At 39.6% G+C, this 19,860-nt stretch overlaps 1 protein-coding gene across 1 annotated transcript in view; it reads left to right on the forward strand.

Moving 5' to 3' along the window:
* The window catches only part of MFNG (MFNG O-fucosylpeptide 3-beta-N-acetylglucosaminyltransferase), a 41,596-nt gene extending 22,112 nt beyond the window's left edge, over window positions 1-19,484 (forward strand). The window contains exons 6-8 of the mRNA XM_060777006.2: window positions 15,123-15,288; window positions 18,520-18,605; window positions 19,092-19,484. Of these exons, the coding sequence (XP_060632989.2) occupies window positions 15,123-15,288; window positions 18,520-18,605; window positions 19,092-19,158 (319 nt within the window). The 3' untranslated portion in view covers window positions 19,159-19,484. The remainder of the gene's footprint in view (window positions 1-15,122; window positions 15,289-18,519; window positions 18,606-19,091) is intronic.
* The last annotated feature ends 376 nt before the right edge of the window (window positions 19,485-19,860 follow it).

The raw sequence follows: 19,860 nt of genomic DNA on the forward strand, positions 1-19,860 counted from the left end.
CAAAAGGAAGTGGCTAGATGGCCATCTATCGGGGGTGCTTTAACTGTAATTGGCTTCTTGGCAGGGGGTTGGTCTTGATGGCCCATGAGATCTCTTCCAACTCTCTGATTCTATGAAAAACTCAACACTATAAAATTAACGCAACACAACACCTCTTTAACAGTTATAGCTCAATGATATGGAATCCTGGTAGTTGTATTATAGTGTGACACCAACAGGATTTGGTAGAGAAGGTGAAACACACTGTAAAGCTACAATTCCCACAATTCCCTAACAATGAGCCATGGCAGTGCTGTCAAGCCGCATTAATTCTACAGTGTAGATGCATCCTTTAAGTGCAGTCCCACACACATATTTTATTCTTTGGTATAAATGCAGAAGACTCTGCTCAAAGTCTTCAATATCTTTGATGTATTGCCTCTTTTGCATTTGATCTCTTTTGATAGAACTTTCTTCATAATACATAATATGAAGCAAAGAAATGGAAACAAAGGAATACTTCATTTTTAGAGACAGTGCAAAGACAAGTTTTAAAAGTTGTTTCATGAATTAAAAACTCCTTCAACAACAAAACCCAAACATGTGTTTTTACATTGTTCATTCCTGTAATGAACAAACAAGGCAAACTGTTCTACAGACATATTATCTAGCTGGCACTTTGCCCAAATGCTTATATAATTGTCAGTTTAGTCGTTCTGGCTATTTGCCAGTCCTTTCTCACACAGCCATTAATCTTGGGATTTTGGAAGTGTTGCCCTTTTCCCAGTTAGCTGTCAAATTACTCTTGGTGGCACATAAAAGGTTAATAATAATATATTGTCGAAGGCTTTCATGGTCTGAATCACAGGTTGTTGTGAGTTTTTCGGACTGTATGGCCATGTTCCAGAAGCATTTTCTCCTGATGTTTCACCTGCATCTATGGCAGGCATCCTCAATAGGATGCTTGCCATAGATGCAGGTAAAACATCAGGAGAGAATGCTTCTGGAACAAGGCCATACAGCCCGAAAAACTCACAACAACCCAGTTAATAATAAGTTTGAGATCACATGTTTGAAAGTTTCCATGCATATTACAATAGGAGAGAGAGGGATTGAGAAAAAGAAATATATGTTTGTGGATTTAGTGATAATTGGTAATCTAGCTGTGAAAAATTTGTCAGTTTTACTTCATTGCTGTGAAAATTTGCGAAGATGTCACTAATTTGTGATGAGGCCACCAATTTGTAAATGTTTGTAAAGGAGCCACCACTCTGTAAGGGCTTATTAAATTGATAGCATAGCTTATAGCTAATAATATTGATTTGGTCTTTCTTCCGTGTAGCGTGACTTAACTTGGAAAGGAATTGTAACAGAGACAAGGTTTTAGGGGGAAAACAGTAACAAGTTTATTGAAATGTAGAAGGAGCGTGATGGTTTCAATGTAACTTAACTCTTAGAGGCACAAATCTTCAAGGGTTACATTTATAACATTCCTTTAACAACTCTGGGAAGGACACACACTTCCTTCCACTAAACAGGTTTCAAACTTATTTTTCTTTAAACTGTGTTTCTTTCCTTAATAAGTTACTTCATTTACAAGCTTATTCTTTCTTTGTGATGTTTCTGTTGCAATAGAGATCCTCACTGGGTTTCTCTCACCCTTTCTCTCATTCACTAACTATTAATATAATTAAGTCAACTCGACTTATTTAAGCTACTCAGGCTAAAAGCCAAAGCCTTCCTGCTTCTCTCTACTATAGAATCAGCTTTTACCTGTAGTTTTTGAACTACAGATTACCTTCCTGGTTCTCACTACTCAACAGAACCAGCCACTCCTACAGTTCATAGACTGTAGACTAACTGTTTTAAAATGGCTGCCCTGCTAAGTGGCAGTTGGCTCCGCCCCTGTTTCCATGGTAACCCAGCTCAACATGAGCTGAGCTGGCTACCATCCCCCTTAGTTATGCAACTTAAAATACTTACCTTTTAAAACATCCATCCACAACTATACACAACTGCAAGTTAAAAATTTACACTTCACCACAATTGCGCTTTTCAGAATACTCCTGGCAGCCCATCCAAGTTCCATAATGATTCATGGGACCATTTGATAAAAAAAAAAAATCCTGCACAGGAATTTGTGCATATTTTTTCTTAATGTATTTTTTTACACATTTTCCCCATTGACTGAAGTGTATTTTCCTGCTTTTTAGGCGATACGTTTTTCAGATGCATATGCATAGTTTTCTGCATATTTTTAATGCCCAAAATCTGCTGCCTCAGAAACATATAGATTTCTAAGGCAATATGTTCTTTGTCCTGTTGGTAGCGTTGCAAAGTGCCAAATGGATTTATTTTTTTGCAGGAAAATGCCAACTCAACTCATTTCTTTTAGATCCATAATTGTAATGTCTAGAAACTAGATTGTTCTTGGTCCACTGCTATGCGAATATTTTGGAGCAATGCTATTGAGTATGAATAAAGCCAGCCATACAAGAGCTATGTCTCTAGCAATTAACAAAAAATAATTAAAAAGCAAAACAGGATAATAGCTGAAAATATGGCACACGCCACAGATATCCCCTTTTTATAGACATTTTCTTACATGTCCATATGGTAATTTTGTGGATATATTGGCTCACATCCATTTCAGTATCTTTTCTATGATTGTGTTTAAGCTTTCTCCCCAGTTGCTTTGTTAGTCCATGAAATCTCCTTTGATTCACATCCAAGAATGGAGAAATGATATATTATGTGTATTACCCTGAACCAAAAATATTTTATTATAATATAATGTTTTAGAATAGGAAGAGTGCCCCAAAAGTCTAAGGAATGATTTGTATCCCACTTTCCTATTGTTTGCTTGACCTTGAAATGTGTTCTGTTTCACACAAACAATGGAAAGAGAAGATAATCTCTGTGAAGTAATAGTATTTTAGCATCAGAGAAGTGGATTATAAATCTATCAATAGATTTATATTCCACTTTCCCATTGTTTGCTTGGCCTTGAAATCTCTTCTGATTCTCATCTAACAATAGAGAAACAATGTGTGTATAAACCTGAACCAATATTTTTTAAAATCAGAAAAGTGGGCAATGAATCTATTAAGAGATTTATACCCCATTTTCCCAATGTTTAAGTTTTCAAGTTGGTTGACAAACATGTATGATAAAAGCTATTTTTTCGGTTGCAGCTGAGAATGGGTTTCTATATGTGAAGTTTATTACCAAATACAAAAAACAAAAACAAAAAAATGAGTTATAGGTGGCAGTACATTATTGGCTAGGAGTGGAACACTATGCCCAGATCAAAACTATCAAGATATATCAAATCACTTTGGTACACGCCTTTGAAAATTGCATCGCCTTTGAAAATTGCATTTTATAGAAAACAAAAACATATCTTCGGCAAGTTTCTTCCCCAACTTTAGACAAATTTGTTCAGATGGATTTGGGACCTTTGGGAAACATATATCCACATATATAGATATCCTATATGAGAGCACAGAACCAGTTGAAGGTGTTTTGTTGCATGAGTTGAAGAAAAGAGAGCCCACTTCTTCCACTCAGTGTACAGAACATGACCAGATTGGTAGCTAAATCTCAAAGAATAACAGAATAATAGTGTTGGAGGAGACCTCATGGGTCATTCAGTCGAAGCCCCTGCCATGCAGGAAAAACACAATCAAAGCACCCCCAGGGTTTAAAAGCCTCCAAGGAAGGAGCTTCCACCACACTCCAAGGCAGAGAGTTCCACTATTGAACATTAGGAAGTTCTTCCTAATGTTCAGATGGAATCTCCTTTCCTGTAATTTCCTGATAAGCCTCACCTTGTCACATCCAATTAACAGGAGGCCATGCTATGATACATACCCTCCAACATTTCCCTGTTGAAAACTGGGACATTTGTGGCCAATCACCATCAAAATATCATCAATATTGCAAAAGTTATTAATTACAAGGAAGACACAAAGTAGGAGAGGCTGTAGTACTAGTTTGCTTTTGCCTGGTCCTACTAGAAAAGGCAAGATTCCATCCCATTGCTTTCTCCTCCCTCTCCTCTTGAGTTAATGGAATGTTTTGCAGCAACTGAAGTATGGTGAGTCTAAAGGTGGGAGGAGAAGGAAACTGGGGAGCTAGGGGGACCCCATTTGGGACCATTTTTAAAGCAACTGGAAAGGCAGAATGGCAGAGGATTAATTGGGACTGTCCCTGCTAATTTGGGATAGTTGGATGGTATGCTTATAGTATCACCAGCAACAGACTGAAGAGCCAAAGATTGCTTGAGGCTGAGCAACCAACTTATCAAGATTATCTACCATAATTTGCTTGCTATAACAGGGCTTCTTCAACATTTTCTACTCATGACCCCTTTCTGACTGAGAAATCTTTACACAATCCCAGGTATATAGGTATATGAAACAGGTATACATGTCAAACATTTACTGATAAAAAACCAGCATTTGCAAGGCTTGCTAAACAGGCTGATTATCCAGTTCTTGTGGGTTTTTTCGGGCTATATGGCCATGTTCTAGAGGCATTTCTCCTGACGTTTCGCCTGCATCTATGGCAGGCTTCCTCAGAGGCTGATTATCCTTTTTGTCAAGTACAGCTGAAGCATTTTCTGCTGAATCCACTGTAAACACTTCACATTGTTGCTAACAGATGTGTATAAACAGCTAATATGTGGCATTCAGAAACTTTTTCATGACCTCAAGATTTTTTTTCATGTCAGGAGTGACTTAGAATCATAGAGTTGGAAGAGACCTCATGGGCCATCCAGTCCAACCCTTGAGGTCTCTTCCAACTCTATGATTCTATGATTCTAAGTTACTCCTGACATGAAAAAAAAAGTCTTGGGGTCACGAAAAACAGTTTCTGAATGCCACCTATTAGTTGTTTACACACATTTTTTAGCAACATTGTGAAGCCTTTTCTGCAGAAAATGCTTCAGCTGTACTTGAGAAACTGCAAGTTGCTTCTGGTGTGAGAGTATTGGCCATCTGCAAGGACATTGTCGAGAGGATGCCCGGATGTTTTATCATCCTGTGGGAGGCCTCTTACATGTCCTGACCATTAGAAGCTGGAGCTGACAGACAGGAACTCACCCAGCTCCCTGGATTCAAATTCCCAACCTTTCGGTCAGCAGTCCTGCCGGCACTAGGGTATAACCCGTTGCACCAACGGAGTCTCCTTATCCTAAGATTAAGCTAAGAAGACCTCATTTAGGGCAGGGTCCCATAGTTTAAGAAGCAGTGCTCTAGAATAGCATAGATTAAGTACAGTTTGTGCAACATGAAAGCATCTTTTTTCATCTCCTATAAATAACCCTTTTCAAAAATTAAAGAAAAGCTAACATTGAGCAGTGTCAGAGGCTGCTGAAATTTAGCAAATGGCTAAATGCACTAACATAGTGCAATGGACTAATATATTCAATTACTTTGTCAGCTAGCAGTCATGTGGAAATCTTGGTTTTATAAGCGTTTCAAAAGTGTTTCCTCAGTCAGCAGGAATAGGAAGCCTTTCTGTGTGTTACCTCTGGTCCTATAGCTAACTCTACCATGGCATGTTAATTAAAAGATCATGGTTTTCTAAATTGGTTTGTAATTAAAAGGTTTTGTGTAGTAAACTAAATTTACTAACATTGCTCTTGATATTATACATTAATTTTAACCCTGAATTAATTTCAACTGTGTTAAAATTAATCTTTTTCAAAGAACAGTTAATTAAATCTCAGAGCATTTTGGAGGATTTTCTATCTTAATAATAATATTTGGTTACACACACACACACACACACATTTATCATCTTTCCCTCAGTGTTAGACCAAAGCCAGCTTACAACATGAACAAAAACAAAATTTAGCTAAAATCAGTCTAAAACTTTTTGCATCAAGTCTTTTTTATGTTATCTCAGGTCTATGGGTATATAAAACATATAAAAAACAAACGTTTATTGCTTTGCAAGGCTTGTTAAACAGACTGATTTTCCTTTTTATGAAGTACAGCTGAAGCATCGTCTGCAGAGTCCAGTTTAAGCATTTGTGTAGATGTCTAAAACAGCCACTAGGTGGTATTCAGAAAGCCTTTATTGTTACCATTTTTTCATGACCCCAACATTGAGCTAGGGGACCCCATTTGGGGCCAGGACCCACAGCTTAAGAAGCAGTGTGCTAGGGATATTGTCAATTGCATGTATGTATTCAAAAATACATTTTTTGAAAGAAGTAACTGTCTTCCAGACAAGGTTTGGGCACAGCCCTCTGAAGCCCTATTTAATATATCTCTAGAAGCCCCAGGCAGGTCAATATGGGGGTTGTAGTCGAAAACATTTGGAGAGTTAAACCTTTTGCATCTCTATTCCATAACAGGTGAGAAGCAAAACAGATGATAATGTTCATGTTAGGGTTTCTCAGGTCCAGAGCCTGGGAAATTTCAATTTAAGGATGAAAATGTCCAAGCACCAAAGGCTACGAAGAAGACACTTCCTAAGTGTTGTTTCAATCATTCAGTTATTTGCATGCTCAGCTTTTTAAATGGGTTATCATTATCCTTCCCAAATACTGCATATTTACAAATACACTAGAAATTTCTTGGGTGTGTGTGTGTGTGGAATAAACCACTACAGACTTTCCATGTTGAAAGATATGTTGCTGTGACAATGTATAGTCATTATGGTCAGGATTTTCCCACACAATTGCCTTATATCACTCCATTAATATTAAATTTCCTAGCAGTCCTGATACATATGTCTCCTTCTTTATAAATATTTAAGAGATGCTAATGAAGACATATTTGGGCTTAGTTTATACATCATCTAAGTCTTCTATCATGTTAATATTAAAGATTCTGTTTTCTTTCACACAGACTCTTACGGAGCCATAATAAATAGTTCAGGGGATTCTAAAAAATAACCTAGTGTCCCAGTTTTGTGCTTTTATCAGAACCCAGTGCTCCCTCGCTGCTACTCAGTGCGGTGAAAGGTAGTAAAATAAATGATTTGATATAGCTAATCACTGGCTCCTTACTGTATGTTGTAAAGATGCCAATTTTTTGTGTATGATTTTGCTTCCTTGCAGTACAACTTAATTTAGTAATATATTGTTGCCAGGACTTTGGTTTACAATTAGCACTAAATTGTAGGAACCATAAAAGAAAAAAAAGAAAAAACCCTCCAAATGACATATGAAGAGCCATAAATGAAAAACAAATATATGTGGCAGAACAACTGTCCCTTACTGATTTTTTCAAAGCAAGAAATCTTTATATTAGCCTATAACAGAAACTTGTTCTAAATTTCCTGAACAACTTGAAGACAATTTTCTTCACTCTATTCAAACAAACAGCAGCCGCCGGTTAAACCACTGAGCTGCTGAACTTGCTGACTGAAAGGTCGGCAAGTTTGAATCCGGGGAGCAGGGTTTACTCCCGCTTTTAGCCCCAGCTTCTGCCAACCTAGCAGTTCGCAAACATGCAAATGTGAGTAGATCAAACATGCTCTGGTGGGAAGGTAACGGCACTCCATACAGTCATGCTGGCCACATGACCTTGGAGGTGTCTATGGACAACACCGGCTCTTCGGCTTAGAAATGGAGAGCCGGACATGAGTAGACTTAATGTCAAGGGGAAACCTATATCTTTACTATTCAAGCAACCACGCTAGTAATATATTTTCAGGCACTAAATGCCACAAGCTTTGCAGACACATCATATCTTTCTCCACATTTAATGCTAGGATTTTGATTATTGTTTTTTAAAAAATCTTATAACTTCATGTCCAAGTAATAGAACAGAATAAAGATGTGTGATTCTTAAATATAAAACCTCTAATAAACCTTTAATAAAAAGAACTTTGCCTTGTCACTTTAAACTGACCTCTGTTGCAAAGAACAGAAGAGACAAGATCATTTTCTCTACCTAACTTTCCTTTATTATCGGTGTATTTCAAGATAATTGGATTTTATAGTGAGGTTTATTGTAAATTATTAAAACATAAATTGCATTGCCTGCTAGATTTGCAGGGTAGTTTTATTAATATCTACTCACATGTAAGGGTGCATGAGATGTACTCATGTTGCATAAAATGGAGCCTAAATTCCATCTCTGGTTATTCCATGACTATGAAATTCATGGAGTTTCCATAAGTCAACAGGCAACTTGAAGGCACACACACACAACAGTTATTTTTTATTTATCATATCAGTTGCAAACAGAGGGTACAGTTGTAATGTATTTAAAAAGCACAATGTTTAGAACCTTGGCATTATATTAAATGTCCTTTGACCAGTAGCTGGCTACTTGGAGTGAATCTGGTGTCGCTGTGAGAAGGTCCTCCATTGTGCATGTGGCAAGGCTCAGACTGCATTGTAATAGGTGGTCTGTGGTTTGCTTTTCTCCACACTTGCATATTATGGACTCCACTTTGTGGCCCCATTTCTTAAGGTTGGCTCTGCATCTCATGGTGCCAGAGCACAGTCTGTTCAGGACCTTCCAAGTCCAACAACAGAAGTGACTTGCAATTTTTCAAATCACTCCTGACACGACAAACAAACAAACAAACAAAAAACCCTTCCAAATCACCTAGTCTTCTGTGCGTCCAGGAGGGAATCTCTCATTTAGTATCAGCCATGGATTGAGGTTCTGGGTTTTAGCCTGCAACTTTTGGACTCTCTCTTGCTGAGGTGTGCCTGTGAGCATCTCTGTAGATCTTAGAAAGCTATTTCTTGATTTAAGGCAATGGTGTGCTGGCTGATAGCCGAACAGGGGATGGGCCAGAGATATCATTGCCTTGCTCCTTTCATTATTGGCTGCTACTTCCCGGCAGATGTCTTGTGGTGCAATACCTGTTAAACAGTGTAATTTCTCCAGTAGTGTAGGGCGTAGACATCCTGTGATAATGCAGCATGTCTCATGAAGATCCACATCCACTGTTTTAGCATGGTGAGATGTATTCCATGCTGGGTATGCGTACTCAGCAGCAGAGTAGCAAAGTGCAAGGGCAGATGTCATTACTGTATCTGGCTGTGATTCCCAGGTTCTGCCAGCCAGCTTTCGTATGATATTCTTTCTAGTACCCATTTTTTGCTTAATAGTCAAGCAGTGATTCTTGTCGGTCAGAGGACAGTCCAGGGTAATTCCCAGGTCTTTGGGTGTGCGGCAATGCTCCAGTGGGATCTCCTTCTCAGAGCTCGAGATGCTTGTCTGTTCTTAAGATGGAAAGCACACATCTGCATTTTAAATGGATTGGGAATCAGTTGGTTTTCCTTGTAATACACACAGTTAAGAAGACCTATGTCTATTGCAAGAAATCAGGGTGGTTCTGCACTTACCAAATAATGCATTTTAGTGCAGTTCAAACCGCATTATATGGTCAGTGTAGAACCAGCCCAAATCACTTTTTCTGAATAAAAGGAAGCCCTTCTTTTAAAAGAAAAGTATAAAAGTATAATATTTACTGTCTTTGTTATAACAGTAATATGTTTTCCATCTGCTATGAATCTTATGTGGTCCAAATAACATCTTTAGCTGCCAATTTCTGAAAAGTGAGTGAGAGGCCAGATCGACACTGACCCAAAACTGGGGATTTCATAGTGTGTTAGATACCTCATAGGTCCCAGGCTTTGTCTCCATAGGCACCCTCCCAGCCATCATGTAAGTGGAAGAGCATTCCTACCACCCAAGTAGAACAGATAGGACTCCTGTCATGGTCAGAGATTACTGTGACACAGTGGGTGAGAGGTCAAGGAGGGTAGTCACACCATGGGCCATGAGTCCTGCATGTTTTTCCATCACTGGCCCTGATGTCAGCTAGGAACACCCCCCCCCCCCTTCCTCTTTCCTTCCCAGACATTATAGCAAGGAATGGAGAACAGCTTGGACCTGGAGACCTCCTTGACACAGAGGTTGGGGAAAAAAAACATGATTGCCAGAGTGCAGTGGTTCTCAATCTGTGGGCTCCCAGGTGTTTTGGCATACAACTCCCAGAAATCCCAGTCAATTTATCAGCTATTAAGATTTCTTGGAGTTGAAGGCAAAAACATCTGGGGACTCACAGGTTGAGAACACTGCCATAGTGTGTCTCTGGGCTTCCTGAGCCTGGGAATATGAGATGGCAGTAGGGATAGTTTGGGAACTGGACTAACTTTCCCCACAGATCCTAAATCAGATGAATTCTGAGGCAGAATTCAGATTTGGTTGATGTAGGGAAAGGCCACTTCAAGGAGCCTTGCTCTGCATTACCATGGATCAGCCCTGTACATTGTTTGGCTACTGTAGGGCTGACCCTCATCTCTATTGATCTAACTGGTCACTGTCTCAGGCATCCCGGTGGACAATTTTGGATTTTGAAGTATTTCCAAATTCCAGTTTAGGCATGCTCAACTTGTAATAGATGACATCAGAACAATTTTAAATGGACTTGGAGAAGACATCCAAATGAAATCACCACATACAGGATTACAAAAGCACAATAACAAGAAGTGATACACTTTGGAATAGGCTACATTACTGACAATACTTCACTGATTACCAGATTCTTGAATAGCATTCAAGTCCTTGATGACTGAAACTCCAGTCTGTAACACTGTGAAATGTAAAATGATTTAATAATTTTCAACTATAGGATCTGTTCTGTAAGCTGTTTGATATATTTCATATATTTAAGATTTAATACATACATTTAAATTGAATAAATCATGCTATCACCACAGTTTCCAATACAACGATTTGATCTGTCCTCTATATGTATTTGACTCTGAAACATTGCCGATTTTTTTATTGGGTAATGCTCTTGAACAATACATCAGCAGTACATTTAAGAGACAATCCTATACAGATTTACTTCAGAGCAAGTCAGCGGGGCATTCTTTTGAGTTGACATACGCAGGATTGCTCTGTCAATTTCTGAGGCGGAAAATGAGTGGAAACTTGGCCAGTTCGCAGCATTATTCCATTATATTGCCACTGAAACACAAATCTACATAAACTTGAGACACTATCTTAGCATCTGTTATTTCTGCTAAAATACCTGGCACGGAGGGAGTGAGGTGGGGGAGAGTCAATACATGAATATGAGTCATGTAGAGAGGAAGAAGAAAACGTTGTCTGAAATCAATGGGTAACAATATCTCATGAATGCTAAAAATAAGCTGTAAGAGCTGTAGTCTTCTGAAATACTTTTGGAAACACTTCAACCTAAGGGAAACCATCCAACCTAGCTTACTTTAACAGTATCTTGCACCCAAGAAAACCTTCTCCTCCCCAGATATGCATGTACTTGCGTGTTTGTGCCTATGATCAGGAATATACATAGATCCTAAAATAACCATAACATGTTAGACAAGGGGCATGTCTACATTGTAGAATTAATGCAATTTTACACCACTCTCTGGTGCCCTGGCTCAGTGCTATGGAATTGTGGAAGTTGTAGTTTCACAAGCCTTCTCTACCAAAGAGTACTGGTGCCTCGTTGTTGTTTATTTGATTAGTCGCTTCCAACTCTTCATGTCCTCATAGACCAGCCCACACCAGAGCTCCCTGTTGGCTGTCGTCACCCCCCAGCTCCTTCAAGCTAGTCACTTCAAGGATACCACTCATCTATCTTGCCATTGGTCGGTCCCTCTTACTTTTTCCTTCAATTTTCCCCATTATCATTGACTTCTCCAAGCTTTCCTGTTTTCTCATTATGTGGCCAAAGAACTTCATCTTTGCCTCAAATATCCTTCCCTCCAGTGAGCAGCCGGGCATTATTTCCTGGAGCATGGACTGGTTGGATCTTCTTGCAGTGTAAGCAGGCTTGTAGCCGTGTGTGTGTGTGTGTGTGTGTGTGTGTGTGTGTGTGTGTGTGTGTTAGGGGTTCAACCCCCCCCCCGAAATTTTTCAGGTTAACCCCCCCCTTTTTTTTTTGCTATTTTAGGCCTTACTAACCTTGCATACCTTGTATCTTATACCTTTTACGGAGCAATAAGAGTCTTTGGAATGTATTAAAAATGTTGTGTTATTGAACTACTCTTCATGATTTGCTAAAAAAAGTTTCAAACCCCTGCCCCCCACACCGAATTTTTTTTCTGGCTATGGCCCTGAGTCTATGGCACTCTCAAAACAGTTCAAAAGCATCTATCTTCCTTCACTCAGCCTTCCTTATGGTCCAGCTCTCACATCCATAGGTTACTACGGGGAATACTGTTGTTTTAACTATGCAGAACCTCATTGCCTCACCGGTCTACAAATACCAGGATCCCATCACATTGAGCCATGGCACTTAAAGTGGTGCCATGCTGATTTAATTCTACAATGCAGTTACACCCAGGGATTGGGGAGACCTGTGCTAAATCCAACCAATAGCCTTAACGAGAGTAAGTCTACTTAATGCTAATCCTACTGATATATTAGAACTACTGTGGTTGGAGGTAGCAAAGAAATTTAGTCAGTTTAAATCTTAAAGAGAATCTTTAAAAACTTTTTGTAGCAACTATAGGTGCTGCAACAACTGTTTTATCTTAACTTTGTTGCATTTATTAAACAGACAGCAAAATGTGCTTCTAATTTTAATGCAGCCATGTGCACCAATTGTCAGAGACAATACCAGTTAACTGCTACAAGCTATAGTAGACTCCAAATATAGGTCATCAGGCATATTTTTCTTTCTTTCTTTCTTTCTTTCTTTCTTTCTTTCTTTCTTTCTTTCTGCATCATCCTTTGGTACATCCTATGCGCTTGGTGGCAGAGCAAGTTAAATCACTGAGCTGCTGAACTTGCTGACTGAAAGGTTGGTGGTTTGAATCCAGGGAGCAGGGTGAGCTTCTGCTGGTAGCCGAAGCTTCTGCCAACCTAGCAGTTCGAAAACATGCAAATGTGAGTAGATCAATAGGTACCACTTTGGTGGAAAGGTAACAGGAGTCCATACAGTCATGCTGGCCACATGACCTTGGAGGTGTCTACGTGCAACGCTGGCCCTTTGGCTTAGAAATGGAGATGAGCACTAGCCCCTAGAGTTGGACATGACTAGACTTTATGTCAGGGAAAACCCTTTACCTATGTGCTCCTACCAAGAAGCACAAAATATAAATTCAGTATATAAAATCAAATCTGAAATCAATTTTGGATCTAGCGGAATATAATTTGATTTAGATTCCATTTAATCTGCATTAAGTCTTACTGAATCGATGGCTTTTGAGTCAGCACATATAGAACTGTGTAGTCTGTCCATTTAGCACCTCTTTGATTCTATCTTCATAGAAAAATGCTGTTTTTACTCATTAGTGTATCCATTATAAAGACAACCAAAGTATTATAAACTGGAATATTTGTAACCCCCTAATGTTTATCTCTTTGCAATGCACCCAGTTATTATCCTTCTCCTGCTTCAAAATGTTTTTTTTTTTTTGCAGAAACAAGAACTAAAAAAATTCAAGAACTTCTCTTTTTGAAGTGTTTAACCAAATAACAAAGTCATTAATTTTCACATTACGCAGGAAGTAGGCCAGGAAGAGGAAGCTGCCTGTTGAGGAACTTATTAGCACATTTGTCTCCTTTATAGAGCGTATCGATTCAGAGGATGTCTGATGTGTAGGCAAACAGGGGTTCAAAGGGAACAGAATGAATTCTTTCAATTTACATGTGAGGAGCAAAGGGTGTTTGAGTCTGGAGAGCCTCAGTCATTGACTGCATGTGGGTTCTTTACATTCAGGGCAACAACAAAGATAGTATATGCTACATGAATATGTATCTTTATGCGGTTTTAAATTCCTCTGGGCAGCAAGGGAAGAGGCGGATATGGTTTTTGCCGACTCTTTCCTTTTCCCCATCGTCCTGACATCAGCTTGCTGGAACAGACTCCATCTAGTAAGATTTCACCCTTTTAGTCTGGGTTGCAATAGAGAATGAAAATATTTGTAAAACAAACTAGAACCAAAATGTATTGTTCTGGGTATTCATTTCAATCAAAAGCATATGCATACGCAACAAGGATATCAAAAGAGCAATGGGTGAAGAATAATTTCAGTTTTTAGAAATTCTCAGAGAAGCTTTAGCATGGCGATGGGAATCATATGGCCCCTCCAGAGGGTGTTGGACTGGAAATACCAGCATTCCTGAACATATCCGATGTTGGCTAATGCTGCACTGTTGACAACCTGTTGACAAGCTGAAATGTGTCCAGAGGAGGGTGACTAAAATAATCAAGAGTCTGGAAAACAAGCTCTATGAGGAGTGGCTTAAAGAGCTGGGCATATTTAGTTTGAAGAAGATAAGTATGAGAAGAGACATTATGGCCAGTATAAACATGTGAGGGGAAGTTATAGGGAGAAGGGAGAAAGTGTGTTTTTTGCTGCCCTGCAGACTAGGTTACAGAACAATGGCTTCACACTACAGGCAAGGAGATTCCACCTGAACATTAAGAAGAACTTCCTGACTGTGAGAATTGTTTAGCAGTGGAACTCTCTGCCCCATAGGGTGGTGGAGGCTCCTTCTTTGGAGAGGCTGAATGGCCACCTGTCAGGGGTGCTTTGAATGTGATTTTCTGGTTTCTTAGCAGGGGGTTGGACTGGATGGCCCACAAGGTCTCTTCCAACTCTATGATTCTGTGATTCTATGAACCTGTGGAGAACTGCATAGTGAAAGCTGAAGATGGCTCTTGTACCTAGTGCATAAGAAGGAATTTCATAAGAAGCTCTCTCCAACTTTCATTCTAGCAACTCTAGAGCTGTATGACTCCCATCCCTGCTTTAGGATCAAAGTGTGGGTCCTGATATTTACAGAGGAGCAATATTTTGGTTTTTGTTCCTGATGACTGGTATAGCAATCTCATTAGTAAGCCTCTCTTTCATTTTTCCATTAAAATCTAAAAATATTATAACAATGGGAAAATGTGCATTTTGCTTTCTTCTTTGTTCAAATAACTAGGCCACAGATAATCTGGGATCGGATACTGGATTAAACAACAATGTAGATCAGGCCCCAAAGGAGCAGTATTGAGGCATTTGGTTGACCATAGTGGAGACATAATGCTGGGATAGATAAGTCTTTTATCTCATAGATCAGGCTTTTCTGACACTCTCCTCTCAATTTCAGTTCCTGGTCTTCACTTCTATACTGTCAAGACTCTTACACATTACTGTGTATCTGTTTCTGTTTTTTTTCCTCCAGTGGCATCAACTTCCTGATCACATCAGAGCTTATTCACCTCCCAGATGACTGTACTGTAGGTTACATCATTGAGTGCAAATTAGCAAGTCGCTTGGTTCCTAGTAACCTGTTTCACTCTCACCTGGAAAACTTGCATCTTATACAGAATCCCCAGCTAACCAAGCAGGTGAGATGATGCAGAGAGGGAGGGAGGACATGACAGAGGATGGTTGTGACTATGCCTGAGTGTGGCAGACATTCCAAATGAAGAGTTTGTGTAGTGCCTGAAATGACCCCATCATTACATATTGTAGTGTCAGGGATCCAATCATCTCTCCTTGACGTTGCACATCTGTTGCAGTGATGTAGCATTTTCTCAGTTCAATTGGGATGTGTTATATTTTGTACCTGGGGGCAATGCAATTCTTTTTGCTGATGAACTCATTCTTCGCTGCGGAGATTGCTAGGGCCAGCCTCCTTCCCTTTGCTACTGACAGTGGCACGCTAGCTCTCCGTCTGTTATATGTGACCAGATAGTCTGGTGTTTACTTTGAATAGGGATTTGCCAGGCTATCAAAATGTGGCTGGGGTTAACTGGAAAAGAGAGGCAAGGAGGGTCAGGAGAAGGAGAAAGAGAGTGAGAGCGAGAGAGAAAAAAAAAAGGGGGGGGGATGAAGGATTGAGAGAGAGAGAGAGAGAGAGAGAGGAGCTGATGGAAAGGCAGTCATTCACATCATCTCCTCAGTAATTGTGACACTGATTGAATCAATCATGCATTATTTAGATGAGGCTTTCCTGACAAATGCTTCCCTAGACACTTCTTGTCAATAATAGGCTAGGGAATGAAAAGGCAATTAAGTAGCCAATAAAACGTCTGCCAGTCAACAGGCAGGGAAAGGCACCTCTTCCATTCTGGACTGAGTAGAAGTGCCAGTAAATTGCCCAGTCTCCTTCTAAGAGGAGAGTCACATAGTCAGCAATATCAAGTGATATGAGCTATGCTTGAACTCTTTTGATAGATGGCATGGGAAAACTACCTGTCCATCTATCTATGTAGTATGTGTCTGTGCATGGCAAAAATGTGAAAATAATAATAATAATAATAATAATAATAATAATAATAATAGATCTCACAGACAGACTACAAGCATTTTTATGCCTCTGCTTGTAGTCTGTCTGTGCGATCTTATTATTATTATTGTTATTGTTATTGTTATTTTCACATTTTTGCCATGCACAGACACATACTACATCCGTTGCTCAGATGATTCATTGGAACTTATGCCACAAATACCATCTGCCTGGACAAAGAACTGGTGGGACCACAAGCTAGAAAAGTTACAGAGAATGAACACGTCAAGCTACTCTGGGACTTCCAAATTCAGGCAGACAGAGTTTTGAAGCACAATACTCCTGACCTCATGATCGTGTTAAAAAACAAAGTATGGATTGTCAATGTTGCAGTCCCAGGTGACAGCAGGATTGAAGAGAAATAACTGGAAAAGCTGACACAATATGAGGATTTAAAGATCAAACTGCAAAGACTCTGGCACAAGCCAGTCAAGGTGGTCCCAGTGGTGATCGGCACACTGGGTGCAGTACCTAAAGATCTTGGCCTGCACTTAAACACAATCGTTGCTGACAAAATTACCATCTGCCAGCTGCAGAAGGCCACCTTACTGGGATCTGCACGCATTATTCGCCGATACATCACACAGTCCTAGACACTTGGGAAGTGTCTGACCTGTGAGCCAATGCAACAGCCAGCAGAGTGATCTTGTCTGCTGTGGACTCATCTTGTTGTGTTTCAAATAATAATAATAATAATAATAATAATAATAATAATAATAATTTATTTTTATATTGCCCTATCTCCCCAAAGGCACTCAAGGCAGTTTCCAACTAGTAAAACAAACATTCGTTACCAGAAAGAGACCATCCAGAGAATTACATCAAGATAAACACATTAGACAGTATATAACAATATCTAAATAAACTTAACAGAAAAAGTAAACGTCAACGGAAAGCATAACAAAATACAAAAAATTCTACTAAAACACATAAAAGATAAAAAGTATTTGAACCCCCATTTCATTGTAGCTCTATCAGTAGAGGTTCAACAAAACCAAAATTTCAAGGACAAACCCATTCTTGAAGGTTTCTTCCAGCGTATAAGTGACGGTTGCCCATTGTGTCTTGGGGTCTTGTCCTGGCTTCCTCCTGTCACAGAGGCCCAGCCAAGCTCAGCTCCCCCATCAAGTAGTGCAAGTCTTCATTCTGAATTGTTGTATCCCAGCATCAACCACCCCAGGAGCCCCTGGTGGCACAATGGCTTAAATCCTTGTGCCAGCAGGACTGAAGACCGACAGGTCAGAGGTTCGAATCTGGGGAGACCATGGATGAGCTCCCTCTGTCAGCGCCAGCTCCCCATGCGAGGACATGAGAGAAGCCTCCAACAAGGATGATAAAAAATAAAAACCTTTGAGCATCCTCTGGAAAACATCCTTGCACACAGCCAATTCTATTACACCAGAAGTGATGTGCAGTTTCTCAAGTGGCTCCTGACACAGACACACACACAAAATCAACCACCCCACCTGATTGTGCTCCTTGTGTAGCTTAGCTCTCAGTTTCACTGTTTCTTTGTGTGGCAGTTACTTAAATTAAAGAAGAGGCACTATGAAGAGTTTGAGTATTATGGAATCTTTGGGGTTCTCATTCTTTGGGTTGAAGCATTAGAGAATACAGAGGTTAGAAACAGTCATCTGGACCTGTGTTTCAGTCTGAGACTTGTTTTTATTGATTCAGACTTTCACCTTGTTAAACTACTTGTGGGGTTTCGAACTTGAAAAGTAATATCAAAATGTTTGAAATTAGATATAAAAAGAAGGAAATAATTTATCTTTTTTTTTCAAGAGATTGGCAATCAGCTATCTCTTGGGTAAATGTTGGTAACTTCCTAGTTTCAAGTTGCCAAACTAGATCTGTTAGTTAAAACGGGCAAGGATGAAAGGCATAGGTGGGATAATGATGTAGGAAACTTTATAGAATTGTCCCCAGACTATGGCATGTGATGATGATGATGATGATGATGATAATAATAATACTTTATTTATATCCCGCTACCACCTCCCCAAGGGACTCAGTGTGGCTTACATGTGATCTTAGGTTGGCATAAGCATGGTGTCTTGAGATGTTTATAAACAGCTGATTTTAAAGTAGATATGACTGAAATTAATGTTTGTGTATATTTATAGTTATTTTATGTAATGTGCTCCACCCTGAGTCCCTTTTGGGGTGAGAAGGGTGGAATATAAACGTTTCAAATAAGTAAACAAATAAATAAGGCCAATGTTCCTCAGAAGCAGCATAAACCATACATATTTCTCAACCATCTTTCTTCTGCTGTTTTTCCTAGGTCACGCTCAGCTATGGCATTTTTGAGAAAAAGCTCAATACTATCAGACTGGCAGGTCCCTTTTCCTCACAAGAAGACCCTTCCAGGTATGTCCTAAGTCTGATTTGCTCCACAGTGTGCTGACAATAGTATGAAGTAAATAGATAAGGGTAGGAAGCAAAAGTAGAGTCATATGGGGACACCAATGGAGCTTCGGTTAGAGATTGTGCAGAGGAAGAATGAAGGCCTGCAAATGGGTGGGGGAGGGGGGATGTAGAGCCAATTCTGTGTTGGCTTCATTCCTGCTGTTCATGCTTTACTGTCTTTTATAATCTTTTAAAATGAACCTTTATTGCAAGGGCTGAAACTGAAGCCAAATGTTCAAGGTTTTTCAGACCCAAGGGGTTGAACAGGATGTACTCTGGCTGTAGCTCCTTTTAAATCTGCACAGGATTAGAGAGTTCCACTGCAGTGCAGTGTGAGAGCATCTGGTGCTGGATAGGGCACTGGGGAGCATGCACTTCTCCTCTGTGCCCCTCTTCCCCAATGGCATGAGCTGCCTCTTTATGTACTTCTCCCCCTCTCTTTTCCAGATTCCGATCACTCCATTGCCTTCTTTATCCAGATACATCTTGGTGCCCACAATCAGTCAGTCAGTGACACGTTCTAGGAAGCCCTCACTATGGGTGAAGATTTCTCTTAAGACCACAACTCTCTTGAACCTGTGTTCTACAAAGAATAGGGGTACTATGAAATGATTTACTGCTGACTACGTTTACTGATGATAGACAAGGAGCTGAAGCAACAGAGAAGAGGATGTATTTATGAACAAAATATTGTTCTTCAGATTATCATTGTGGCACTTAATTGTAACTGTCCTGTGAACAGTTCACATTGTTTCTCTAATGAAAGCACATCTTCTCTACTAATCATTTGTGCAATTTCATGTGCAACGCATAGCTTACCTATGCTATTCTTCCTTAAAAACAAACCATCAAACAAACAAACAAATAAAAACCTTATTGATATATATTGTTGTCTTTGCATCATCTACATACTGGTGTGATCACACAGATATGTGCAAGCCTCATTTTCCTATAGATCTCAAGCTATAAGATCCACATGCTTGAACTATAAGATCCATTCATCTTCTTGTGTCTCTTCCTTCTTTCCATTTTCAATAGGATTGGAAGAGGCACATCAGGTCCTTCCATTACATGGAAGTAAGGTTTTAAGCAGCTGGATACCAGGACTGCTCTCCAACCCTCTGTCTCACTTCCAGAGGTCTTGGTCCAACTGCTAGTCATAACGAAATAGTAGGCCCACTGAATTAATGGGAAATTCCTCAGTCAATATTTATCT

Source organism: Anolis sagrei, chromosome 5 (assembly GCF_037176765.1).
Source record: "Anolis sagrei isolate rAnoSag1 chromosome 5, rAnoSag1.mat, whole genome shotgun sequence".
NCBI lineage: Eukaryota > Metazoa > Chordata > Lepidosauria > Squamata > Dactyloidae > Anolis > Anolis sagrei.